Source organism: Balaenoptera musculus, chromosome 19 (assembly GCF_009873245.2).
Source record: "Balaenoptera musculus isolate JJ_BM4_2016_0621 chromosome 19, mBalMus1.pri.v3, whole genome shotgun sequence".
In the NCBI taxonomy this organism is placed as follows: domain Eukaryota; kingdom Metazoa; phylum Chordata; class Mammalia; order Artiodactyla; family Balaenopteridae; genus Balaenoptera; species Balaenoptera musculus.
Genome location: NC_045803.1, coordinates 465066 through 477958, shown reverse-complemented (window position 1 = coordinate 477958; position 12893 = coordinate 465066). Strand labels below are relative to the sequence as shown.

The 12893-nt window shown below is 46.0% G+C and overlaps 1 protein-coding gene and 1 non-coding gene across 4 annotated transcripts in view; both read right to left on the bottom strand.

Moving 5' to 3' along the window:
• The window catches only part of ZNF606 (zinc finger protein 606), a 57318-nt gene that overhangs the window by 15041 nt on the left and 29384 nt on the right, over window positions 1-12893 (bottom strand). Inside the window, exons 1-4 of one of the 3 annotated variants that reach the window (XM_036835001.1) lie at window positions 7713-7940; window positions 4317-4425; window positions 3528-3584; window positions 2837-2925 (exon numbers count right to left, since the gene is read on the bottom strand). In XM_036835001.1, the coding sequence (XP_036690896.1) occupies window positions 2837-2925; window positions 3528-3584; window positions 4317-4347 (177 nt within the window). In that variant the 5' untranslated portion in view covers window positions 4348-4425; window positions 7713-7940. Of the gene's footprint in view, window positions 1-2836; window positions 2926-3527; window positions 3585-4316; window positions 4426-5503; window positions 6163-7712; window positions 7941-12893 lie in introns of those variants that run through there. The other 2 variants (XM_036835000.1, XM_036835002.1) reach the window with 2 other exon arrangements.
• TRNAG-CCC lies at window positions 12006-12078 on the bottom strand. The gene has a single exon. It is a non-coding gene; the product is annotated as a tRNA-Gly (tRNA).

Genomic DNA, 12893 nt, shown 5'->3' with positions numbered 1-12893 from the left:
TGAGCTGGGTCTTAGCTCTTTGCCTGACAGCTAAGGATCTCATCTGATTGCTCCTGCATTACCTGAATTCTCTGACAACTGGCCCCTTCATGGAACCTGGGGAAGTTCAGATATACTCTCTGGCATCTTCAGAATTTCATTATTTATTAATATTTTAGGGCAAGCTCTTAGCAGAGAAGGAAAATATAACTAAACTGTGCTCATCCTTGAGACAACCAAAGATGGAGGCAGAGTATTCCATTAATTGGTGTTTTATGTGAATGTTTACTGTGTAGAAATCTTTGGTGGATTGCTATAGTGGGGGTTTGAGAGTTTCCACATTTGGGGGGGCTGGCTGGGGTTTTTATATGGGCTGGGATATTATTATTATTTTCCCTATTCATCAAAATAATGGGCTCCCACTAGCTGAAACTTCACTAACCAACATGTTTGTAAGATCGGACTATTCAGATAACAAGGGATGACAGCATTTGATATTTTCACCAGGTGAATGCTTTATTTCAATAAATATTTAATTTGGAGGGAACAATAGAGGGATAAGGGGCTCTTGTTTGTGTTCCCAAGACCTCACTTAATACAAAACTCACACATTCAAGTCTTGAGTTTCCCACAGGGAAAGATCCAAAGTGGGTGTGGGGAGGGGCCAGGAGTACATGCTCACAAATCACAACTCTTCAGACCTTAGAGGGTGGTGTTATTTTAATTCTCCATTTTATTTTCTCGGCATTAACTCTAATAACTCTCAGAAACCCTCACATAAATCGACAGCAGAGTGCAGCACAGTGGTTATTAGAACTTCTTCACAGCACTTCACTACAGCTAACTTCTGTTCCCAAGCAACTGATCAGGGCCCATCTTTCAGCCTAGTCTAGCTTCACTATCGATTGTCTGCAAATGACCGCACGTTGTAAGAGCAGCGAACACCAGTCACCCAAGCTGTGATGCCCTCATTACGTGGCTCAGACCTGAGACGGCAGTGCTGTGACGTGGGGACAGCATCCTCACGACGTGCTTCACCAGTCAGCCTTGAAACCGTGGGAGGTTTTGTTAATTTTTTTTTAACTTGGCGGGAGGCATAAAGCTAAGCAGAGATGTTATTAACATTTTTATATCACAGTATCTCACATTTGCTTGATTCATTATTTTAACTTAGAAATGAAAAACCTAAATATAGTAATGAAATTATTTTTGTCTTTCACAGCAGAGAATCATTAGAGTACATGTAAATTTGAAGAACTAGGATAAAAATCTCTCATTTAGAAAAAACCCTAAGAAACTGAAACAGTAAGTTAAAAATGGCTACTTCCAAGTCATGAAAAGAAATTAAATACTGATAAACGATATGACATACAGGACCCTTGAAAATATGCTAAGTGACAGAAGCCAGACACAAAAGGCCATATATTATATGATTCCCTTTATATGAAATGCCCACAATGCGCAAATACAGAGAAAGTAGATTAGTGGCTGCCAGGAGCTGAGAGGTGGGGGAAACAGGGAGTAACTACTAATGGGTATAGGGTTTCTTTTTGGAATGATGAAAATGTTCTAGAATTAGATACTGGTGATGGTTGCAGAGTTCTGTGAATATACTAAAACCCACTGAACTACATACTTTAAAAAGTTGAACTTTACGGTACATGAATATTTTAATAAAGCTTTTATTAAAAAAAATTTTTTAAGTGGCTGCCTCAAGTAAGGACGTTGAGCAAGAGGGGAGGAGGGAGATGACACCTGTCCAACATCATGAACTGTGCTGCCCTATTTCTCTCGGAAGCCACCCTTGTGCCCTTACAGTCACAAAGTCCTCCTGCTTCAACTCCCTTATACCTCTCAGATCTTGCTTCCAGGTGCCAGTCAGACTGAAGCCTGATACGCCAGCCTGCTCCCACAGCCCCCCTTCTTTCCACTCCCCTGCTAGGGGCAACTTTCCAGCCACATTCTAGACCCTGGTTGCTCCTGCTCCCAACACTTCTGAGGCTTCTTATTACCACCAGGATGGAGACCCAGCTCTGCGGCGGGCATTCAGGATGCGGCTGGGTTTGTCCTGGCCTCTTTGGCCTAAAATCTAATTAAGGTCAGTCTTCACCCAGACGCTGGTCATGCAGTGTGTCCCCATGGTGCTACAGGAGGCCAGATTCCTGCTCACCAGGCTATGCCCACCCGGCTGACATGTCCCCTTTACCCCTTGGCTCAGGGGTGCCCTATCTCCCAGGCAGCCTCCTCTCCACAGCAAAAGGACCCCAGGTGCTCTGTGCCCCACGGCCTCTATGCAGACTCTCCCAAGGCATCAGTTGTGCTCAGCTCTTCCAGGGCTCAGGGCCTCCCTAAGCACCTCTGGCTTGTGTCCTGAACCACATGTGCAGCACTAGGCAGATGGTGAGGTCTCAGTAGTTGACTGAACCACCCTGGAAAGTGGCATGGGAGCTCCTCAGGATGGGGGCTAACACTTCACCTTGTTCTCCTCCCAGTAAGCACAGAGCTCAGCAGACATCATCAATCTGAGTCAGGCACTGAATACATGAGGGAAGGTGGGAGGGAAAGAGGAGTGGGCTGCTAGCCAAAAGGGGGTTGCCCCTTATCCACCAAAGAGCCCACAGCACAGCTGGGGCTTGGGACTCTGAACAGGCTGGTTGACAGTGAGGCTGCAAGTCATGGAAAACAGAATTCTCCCAACCTGTGCTCAGGAATCAATAAACTTCTAGCTGATTCCTTCTCTACCCAAACCCTAACTGTGATAAACTGAGGAAGTACATCGACTGGGATGGCCGGGAACACCCTGAACACCTTAGGGAACAGGGCAACCCTCCAGGAAAAAGCAGAAGCCCCATCTCACCTGGGCCTGGGCTGTCAGAAGCCTGGGGGCCCTCCTCCTCTCCTCAGGGGTCTTCTCCACGCACCAGGTAGAGTCCTGAGGACACAGAGCTGGGGGAGGAAAGTGAAGTCACAGAGGCAGTTCTCCCTGCCAGAAGTGAGTCCCACCTCCTGACCCTGTCCTTCCCCTTTGGACAAGGGAAAAACCCTACCTCCTCATGCTATAGATGAAAGCAGTGGGGCCGAGAAGTTAAAGAATGTGGCTAAACACATGAACCATCCCCCCTTGCTCTGAGGCACTGTCTTAGACACAGTGTCTCTTCACAGACTTTCTAGGCCTGAGCCCTAAGTGGCCACACATTCATTCTCATGCATCCTGTCCTGGAGATATCGTCACACTGTATCCCCCAGTGGAGTGTTCTGCCCAGAGACAGAGCTGGACCAGACCCCATGCCCCCAGCCCCCTCCTCCCCAGCTCTAATTCCCTGGCAATGGCAGGTTACTGCTGGGAGAGACCACAGCATGTTAACCAATGTGCCTGATGGGGACACAAGTTGTTTTTTTTGTTTTTTGGGGGTTTTTTGCCACACCATGAGGCATGTCGGATCACAGTTCCCTGACCAGGGATGGAACCCGCATCCCCAGCAATGGAAGCATGGAGTCTTAACTGCTGGACCACCAGGGAAGTCCGGGGACAAAAGTTCTTGACTCACCCCAGGAGGCCCACGGGTCAACAGCAGCCATCCCCCAGGACTGGTCCGTAAGGATACCTGCATCAGAGGATCCGGTTAGGACAAGGAAAGGAAAGAACTGTGACACCAATCCTAGTGACTAAAGGCTACAAATGGAAAAGGAGAACTGTCTCACTAATGCGCAAAACAAAATTCCATAAGTAGAGTCCAAGGACGTGTGAAACAAACCCAACATAAGCTAGATTTATAGCAGAAATGCACAGGTGGGTCACTTTCAGGAATTTTATTGATATGATACAGCAACAGAACAATTAAGAACAGAACTCCTTAAATGGGCTAGAGAGATATTTGATAAAATTTAACATTACTTAATTTTTAAAAAATATTAGTAGAAAGATACTCCTTTGATGTCTTTAATGACAGATACATGAAAGCTCGCTTAAAGATAAAACACACCACTGACACTATTTTAACATTGTTCTTATATTATAAACCAGTGCTATATATTGAGAAACAATAATAATAGTAAAAAATACGGGACTAGTAGAGAAATTTTGGTTGTATGTATGACTGTCACACAAATCACTAGAAAATCTCTTAGAACTAATGAGACTTCTCAGGAGATGACTATGAAATACACAAAAATTACATTGTCTTTAATACAAACAACCAATTTTTAAGTGAAATCTCACTCAGTTCTAATTCTGTACCAAGACAGAGAGACCCCCCCCCCCCAATCCCAAAAGCCCTCAGCCCTTCTCCAGCAGATCACTGCTGGGGCGGCCCAGAAGAAACAAGATTTGTACTCACCCCAGGAAGCCCACGGGTTGATGGCTGCCATGCTGCAGGATTAATCCACCAGGAACTTGCCCAGGAGCAGTGGATTTGGGTGATTACTGAAAGCAACTGCAATACCCACCTAGTGATAAAAGTGTAAAAAGACAAAAAATGGTCTTTTCTCACAGAAGATCCGGTGGGAATAAAGAGAAAACATCCACAGAAACAGCAAAAGACTCCTACAGAGCATTATAAGAATACAATTTACATGTCAAAAACATAACAGAATTTCTTAAGACAAATGAAAGGTGACAAGAATTAGCTGAAAAATGGGCACGTTCCAGAATAAGAGAGCAGAAATCTGTCAACAGTTCTCAAGAGACAGCTACTGACAATGACAAGGTAGCTTTTCTGTTGATTTAACGAAAATTACTGTAAAATCTACCTACAACCTTCACACGTAAGTGGCTGTCTAGAGCAGAGAGGAGGGAGTAACGGGGCAATGACTACTTAATGGGTTCAGGGGTTTTCTACTTGGGGGGGTTATGAAAATGTTCTGGAATTATATAGTGGTGATGACTGCACAACGTTCTGAAAGCACAACAGAATCACTGACTTGTACGATTAAATGGTTAATTTTATGTTACGTAAATTTTATCTTAAAAAAAAGAAAAAATCCACCTGGAAGACCTACCAGGCCCAAGTCTGTCTGTCTCTGCTGGTGCAGAGGCCAACAGAAAGCCGGGTTTGGAGCCCAGACCCCCCCCCCCCCCCAACTCCCTAAGTTCTAGGCTTATTTATGCATGTCCCGCGACCTCTCTGAGGGCACCGACGCCCACGGGCAGAGCTCTGCGGATTCCTGGGAGCGTGCATAAAGCACTGGGACGCCCACTGGGCACCAGGAGCACGGGATCTGCGCCCGAACTCCAAGTCGGCACACTGAGTGTTCTGCACTCTTGCCTGCAACTTGACAAAGTCCTCCGGTCACTGTACATTTAAAGGAGCCCTGGGCTGTTCCCAACCCCCTTTTGACTTGCCTCCGCATCAGATGAGAACGGGCTCGTACGAGAAACGCCCGCAGGGGAAGGAAAGGTGGACTCCCCGGAACGGCCTCGGAGGCGTCCTCGCCTCCCGCTTCCTGGCCTCCCGCCCCGGATTTCCTCCGCAACCCTGCCGCGGGTGCGATGCTCACAGCCCGTCCCGGGAACGGCCGGACTCACCTGGTTCGCAGCCACCGGCCTCGCACCCCTGCGGGCCGGTGCCCGCCGCTCTTCGCGGGCGACTTAACAAGCTCGCGTTTGCTTCGCCGGGGACGTTCGGACCGGCTCGCCCGTGCGTCTGGGGTTCCCGCCCGGGGGACAAAGGCCCGACGCGCAGGGCTCACCCGGGCCCGCCCAGCTGCTCCAGCGCGGCCGCGAGGCCGGAGGCGGGCCGAGGGACCCGCCCTGGCGTCGCGCCCGCCGCGAGTGTAGGCGTCGGCTCTCCCCACCCGTTCTCCCGACCCTCCCGGCCGGCGGCGGCGGCGGCGGCGGCAGCGGCAGCGACAGCGGCAGCAGTAGCAACCCCACCAACTGGGCGACCGCCTCACCTCAGCAGCGGACAATGGCGGCCGCCCCCCCACCCCGGCCCCGGCCCGGCGTCGACCGGGACGCGCCGCGCGGACTGCTGGGAGTGGTAGTTCCAGGCGGAGCGCTTCCGGTTGGACCGGAAGCGCCACCTTGGCAAGTTCCTGGATGTGCTCGGCCTCCGAGTTCCGCCTTCTAGGGATTTACCCGGACCGCTGTGCCAGAGGCCTCGGCGAGGCGGGCCGTGCTTTCCCAGCCACGGACCGCGCTCCCCAGCCACCGCTGCCTGACGTTAGGGGGCCTCGGTAAATCGCCGGTCGGCGAGCCTCAGTTTGCCCGTCCGTAAAATGGCGGCTCGCGGTAGCCGCACTTAGCGGTGGGAACTTTGTTTAAGTCTGAGCACTTTCCTTTTCATTCAGTAGTTACAAGATTGTAAGGAAGTGGTTGTTATGATACCCTTTTCGGACAAGGAACCTAATTTTGAGCTTCCGCTCACATACGAAGCCCTACTTGTTACCGAGATGAATTTGAGTCCGCTGGACCGAGGCCTCCTTCCCAGCTGTACTGGGGGTGACCCTTGTCCAGAGCTCCCTAGCCCCTTCCTCCTTTCTCCTTATTCGCCATGCCTGTTCATTTCTCCACCCTAGTTTCGACTGTTTAGTTGGGGGAACAGCATGGTGGTCCGAGAGAGTGGCCAATTGCAGAGAGCCTTACGGGCATCGTAATGGCTCTGGCTGTGAGCCAGGGCATGGTTCTGAGCAGAGCAGTCATGGGCTCTGGCCTCCTCAAAGGATCACTCACTCTGGCTTCTGTGTGGAGGGCAGACTTAAAGAGGGTGAGGGAAGGACCAGAGTGACCTTTGTACCAATGCAGTAATCAACGTGGGTGGTGATCCGTGGTCAGATTGTGGAAATGTTAGTGTTCTAAAGGTAGCGCCAACAGGCAGTAGGTTAAAGGTTGTGCATCATGGGCTGCAGTCCGGTCTGTAATACCCAGAACAAGGAAGGGCATGGAGGAGGCCTCTCAATGCAGAGCTGTTCACCAAGGCCCGGTGGGGAGTGGGTTACAGGCGTGTGATGATACTGCTTCCCTCATACCCAGGCCCTCTCCTACTTCAGGTACCCCAGCTTGTTGGATGGTACCTTGTTCTCTCTGTGTCATGAGGTGGCAATGCTGGGGCGAACAGCCATCTTGGATGCCACATTATGGAAGTCTGGGCTACGTCTGGGCTGTTACTGTGGTTTCTGAGTGGGGAGAGACAAGAGCAGTAGGAGAATCTAGGTTGTCTGTGGACATGCCCTTCCTCTGAGAGGTGCCCAAAATGTGGTCACCCCATGCCACGTGAAGGGCTTCAGCTGGTTCCATTTCCTCATAACCAGATAAGAATGAAAGGTAAAGGGAGGGGCTTCCCTGGCTCAGTGGTTAAGAATCCACCTGCCAATGCAGGGGACACAGGTTCGAGCCCTGGTCTGGGAAGATCCCACATGCTACAGAGCAACTAAGCCCGTGTGCCACAACTACTGAGCCTGCGCTCTAGAGTCCGTGAGCCACAACTACTGAAGCCCGCGCACCTAGAGCCCATGCTCTGCAACAAGAGAAGCCACCGCAATGAGAAGTCTCCACGCCACAATGAAGAGTAGCCTGCACTGGCCACAACTAGAGGAAGCCCGCATGCAGCAAGGAAGACCCAATGCAGCCAAAAATAAATAAATAAAAATTAAGTAATTAATTAAATTTTTTTTAAAGGTAAAGGGAGGAGGAGTCCAGGATACATTACTTGGAACAAGTAGTGTATTTTATGAACTGGGTTGTAGGGTCACCAAAAGTATAATAACTAGCACAAGTCAGCTAGACTTGAAGTTACCTTATGCTTTCAAATCCTAGGATTAACTCATCTTCTCCAGCGAAGAGTCCAAGAGTCACTAAGGTCAACACTATGGGATTCTGAGTCCCCCCAGAAGGACGTCAAGATGCTTCTCTACTGCTGGTGACCATGCAGAAGCTCCCCGTTCCACAGCTTTTCTTTGCCACCAGTTCACCATTCAGCATTCAGTTTCTCACATCCTTGGAATTTAACGTTAGACGTCTGCTCGTTTTTCTTTTAAGAAAAATATGTAAAACATAGTAAACTCGTAAGAGATTCAATGAAACCCTGTGAACACACTCCTAAGCAAAAAAAAAAAAAAGAACATCAACCACAGGCTGAAACACCTGTGTTTCCCTCGCCAATAGAAACCCCCCTTCCTCCAGAGGCAGTCACTATCCTGAATGAGATGTGGATCACTCCATACATTTCCTGAAACTTTACATGCCCGTATTCGAGAGCAATACAAAGCATGTTTTGCATTCATATAAATGCATAAGATTTCATCTGCAACTTGCATTTTTTGCTCCATATATTTATCATTGAAAGATTTATCCTTTCAGTGTTTTTTTTTTTTTTCCATGTGGCATGTGGGATCTTAGTTCCCCAACTAGGGAACTGAACCCGGCCCCCTGCAGTGGAAGCATGGAGTCCTAATGCATTATTTAAAAACTGCATTATTTATTTATTTATTTTGCATTATTTTTAAAGTTTTTTTTTTTTTTTGACATGGACCATTTTTTAAAAGTCTTTATTGAATTAGTTACAATATTGCTTCTGTTTTATGTTTTGGTTTTTTGGCCATGAGGCATGTGGGATCTTAGCTCCATAACCAGGGATCAAACCTGCACCCCCCTGCACTGCAATGCAAAGTCTTAACCACTTGACAGCCAGGGAAGTCCCAACAATTGCCTTTTTATATGCTTGTAATGAACAACTGGAAATTGAAAATAGTAAAAATACCATTTACCACAACATCAAAAAATATGAAATACTTAGGGATAAATGTGACAAAAGATGTGAAGAATTCGTACATTGAAAACAAAATATTGCTGACAGAAATTAAAGAAGACCTAAACAAATAGAGAAATATACTTGTTTATATGTTAGAGGACTCAATATTGTTAGGATGTCAATTATCTTCAATTGATCTATAGATTCAATGCATTTCCAATCAAAATCCCAGCACGAGTTTTTGTAGACATGGAATCTTATGAAAATGCAAAGACCTAGAATAATAAAAACAACTCAGAAATGAAGAAAATTGGAGAGTTAGCACTGTCTGATCTCAAAAATTATTATAAAGTACATAATCGAAACAGCATGGTATTGGTATAAACAGATACATCAATGAAACAGAATATATAGTTCAGAAATAAGCCCATACATCTATGGATAACTGATTTTTTACAAAGGCACAGAAGGCAACACAGTGGGAAAAGGATAGCCTTTGCAACAAGTAGTACTGGAACAACAGAATATCTATCTTTATATTTTTTTTAAAAAAGAACTTTGATCCTTAACTCACACCGTGTACAAAAATTAAATAAAAGTGGATCAACAATAAGAACCCAATTTTTGAAAAAAGGGTAAAATATTTTCATGAAAGAAAATAGGCAAATGACAAACAAGCACTTGAAAAGATGTTCAACATCAATAGTAATTAGAGAAATATAAATTAAAACCACAATGAGTGGCTTCCCTGGTGGCGCAGTGGTTAAGAATGCAGGGGACACAGGTTCAATCCCTGGTCTGGGAAAATCCTACGTGCCACGGAGCAACTAAGCCCATGCACCACAGCTACTGAGCCTGCGCTCTAGAGCCCGCGAGCCACAACTACTGAGCCCACGTGCCACAACTACTGAAGCCCACGCACCTAGAGCCCATGCTCTGCAACAAGAGTAGCCACTGCAATGAGAAGCCCATGTACCACAATAAAGAGTAGCCCCCGCTCACCAAAATTAGAGAAAGCCCACGTGCAGCAACAAAGACCCAACACAGCCAAAAATAAATTAAATAAATAAATTTATTAAAAAAAAACACACAACGAGAATCCAATACACATCTACTGGAGTTGCAAAAATCAAAAAGAATGACCATACCAAATATTGATGGGGATGTGGAGGAACTGGAACTCTCATACTTTGCTGATGGGAATGTAAAATGATATAACCACTTTGAAAAACAAAATGACAGTTTCTTAAAATGCTGAACTTACACCTACTGTATGATCCAGATATTTTAATCCGATTTATCCAAAAGGAAATATATGTCCATACAAAGACTTGTACACTATACTAGTGTTCATAGCAGCTTTATTTGTAATAGCCCCAAACTGGAAACAACCCAAATGTCCACCAACAAATGACTGGATAAACAAATTGTGGTAGATCCATAAAATGGAATACTAGTCAGCAGTAAAATGGAATGACCTATTGATACATGCAACAACATGGATGGATCTCAAAATAATTATGCTAAGAAGCCAGTTCCCCCTCCCAAAAAAAAGAGTATGCAACATATCATTCCATTTATATACAAGTCTAGAAAATTCAAGCTAATCTATAGTAACCGAAAGCAGACCTGTGGTCATTTGGGAACAGAGGAACGGGGAAGGGTGTGGAGAGGTAGGAGGAGGGACTTCAAGGGGCATGAAGAAACGTGCGTGGGTGATGGTCATATTCATTTTCTTGATTGTGGTGATGGTTTTACAGATTTAAACGTCAAAATTGGAACTTCTCTGGAGGTCCAGTGGTTAAGACTCAGCGCTTCCACTGCAGGGGGCATGGGTTCAATCCCTGATAGGGGAACTAAGATCCCACAAGCCGCATGGTGTGGCCAAAAGAATAAAAAATAATTTTTTAAAAAAAGGTCAAGGGGAAAAAAAAAGTCAAGTGGACTTCCCTGGTGGTCCAGTGGTAAAGAATCCGCCTTCCAATGCAGGGGACGCAGGATCGACCCCTGGTCGGGGAGCTAAGATCCCACGTGCTGCAGGGCAACTAAGCCTGTGCGCCTCAACTAGAGAGAGAAGCCCGCGCACCCCAACAAAGGATCCTGCATGCCGCAGTGAAGATCCCACGTGCCGCAACTAAGACAGGATGCAGCCAAAAATAAAATAAATATTTTTTAAAAAGGTCAAAATTTATGAAATTGTACACTTTAAAATACGTGCAGTTTATTTTTATTTATTTTTTTGGCTGCGTTGGGTCTTCGTTGCTGCGCTCTGGCTTTCTCTAGTTGCGGTGAGCGGGGGATAGTCTTCAATGAGGTGCGCGGGTTTCTCACTGTGGTGGCTTCTCTTGTTGCGAAGCACAGGCTCTAGGCACAAGGGCTTCAGTAGTTGTGGCACACGGGCTCAGTATCTGCGGCACACACGCCCTGGAGCGCATGAGCTTAGTAGTTGTGGCTCCCAGGCTCTCGAGCACAGGCTCAGTAGTTGTGGCACACGGGCTTAGTTGCTCCGCAGCATGTGGGATCTTCTAGGACCAGGGATTGAGCCCGTGTCCCCTGAATTGGCAGGTAGATTCTTAACCACTGCACCACCAGGGAAGTCCATGTGCAGTTTATTATGTGTCAATTATACTGCAGTAAGCTGATTAGAAAGTCTTTTAGGAGAAAATACAAGATACTATTTTTAAGACCCAAACGTAGTTGGGATTTTGAACTGAAGACATAAAACACAAACAATGAAAAAAAAAAGACATTTTTTTAAATCCTTCTTTTCTTCAAAAGACACCATAAACAAAGTAAAAGATAGGACTCCATGCTTCCACTGCATGCACAGCTTGCGGGATCCCAGTTCCCCCACCAGGGATTGAACCCAGGCCACGGCAGTGAAAACACCAAATTCTAACCACCAGACCACAAGGGAACTCCCTGCAATTAATTTTTTTGAGTACTTAGGATTTTTGTTATTTCAACTGTTTAAAAAACAACAAAAACAAAATGGAAAAAGATCTTTCCAAAATGATTGGATATTTACCTAAGGAAATTATTCTCACATAAAATCTCTAGAAGAACATCATTAACAACAAGAAAAAGTTACTGTGGCCAATAACACTGAAAATGTTCCTCTTTTTATAGCAAAACCCAGGCCATGGCAGTGACAGTGCTGAACCCTAACCACTAGACCACCAGGGAGCTCCCTGCAATTTTTTAAAAAAATATTTATTTTTATATTTATTTATTTGGCTGCACTGGGTCTTAGTTGTGGCATGCTGGATCTTCGTTGCCACGTGCCAGATCTTTAGTTGCGGCATGTGGGCTATGTTAGTTGCAGCATGCGGGATCTACGTCCCTGACCAGGGATCGAACCTGGGCCCCCTGCATTGGGAGTGCAGAGTCTTAACCACTGGACCACCAGGGATTTTTGAATATTGATCTTGTATCCTGCAATCCTGCTCTACTCACTTGCTAGTCCTAATAGTTTTTTTTTTTTTGATTCCATCAGATTTTTTACATTGAAGATCATTTAATCTGTAAATAACAACAGATTTTACTTCTTCCATTCCAATACGGATTCCTTTTATTCCATTTTCTTGCCAATTGCCTTAGCTAGAACCTCCATTACAATGTTGAATAGAAGTGGTGAGAACAGACATCCTTGTCTTGTTCTCATCTTAGGGGTAAAGCATTCCGTTTTTTTCTATTGAGTGTGATATTACCTGTAGGTTTTTGTAGATGCCTTTTATCAGGTTGAGGCAAGGGACATGAAAGAACTTGCTAGGGTAATGGAAATGTTCTGTGTCTTGATATGCATTTGTCAAAAATGATTCAATGGTGCATCTAAGATATGAGCACTTCACTGTTCTGGGTACACAGCAAAATTCTAGGCCAAGGGGATTCTCAGGATGAGAAAATTACTTTTGTACTTGGAGTTCTTCCTGCCCCAAGTTTGGGGCTCTGTTCCACCCGCTCACTGTTGTCCAGGGCTCTGCTGCTCTCTCCTTCTTTGTTCAGAGTTGCTCTAGCCAATTTTGAGGCTACCTGCACCCTGACCAGTTGTTTGTCCCCAGCGTGCTCACCTGTGAAGGGGTCACCTCCTTGAAAGGCATCAAGGCTTCCTTGCTCCCAACCCCTCTTTGGTAGTGTACCACAGGACAGTATAATTTTTAAACTTTGTTTTACTCATTGTTACATTGGGAGCTATGGTTGTTCATGCACTCCTACGTGTTCATTGGA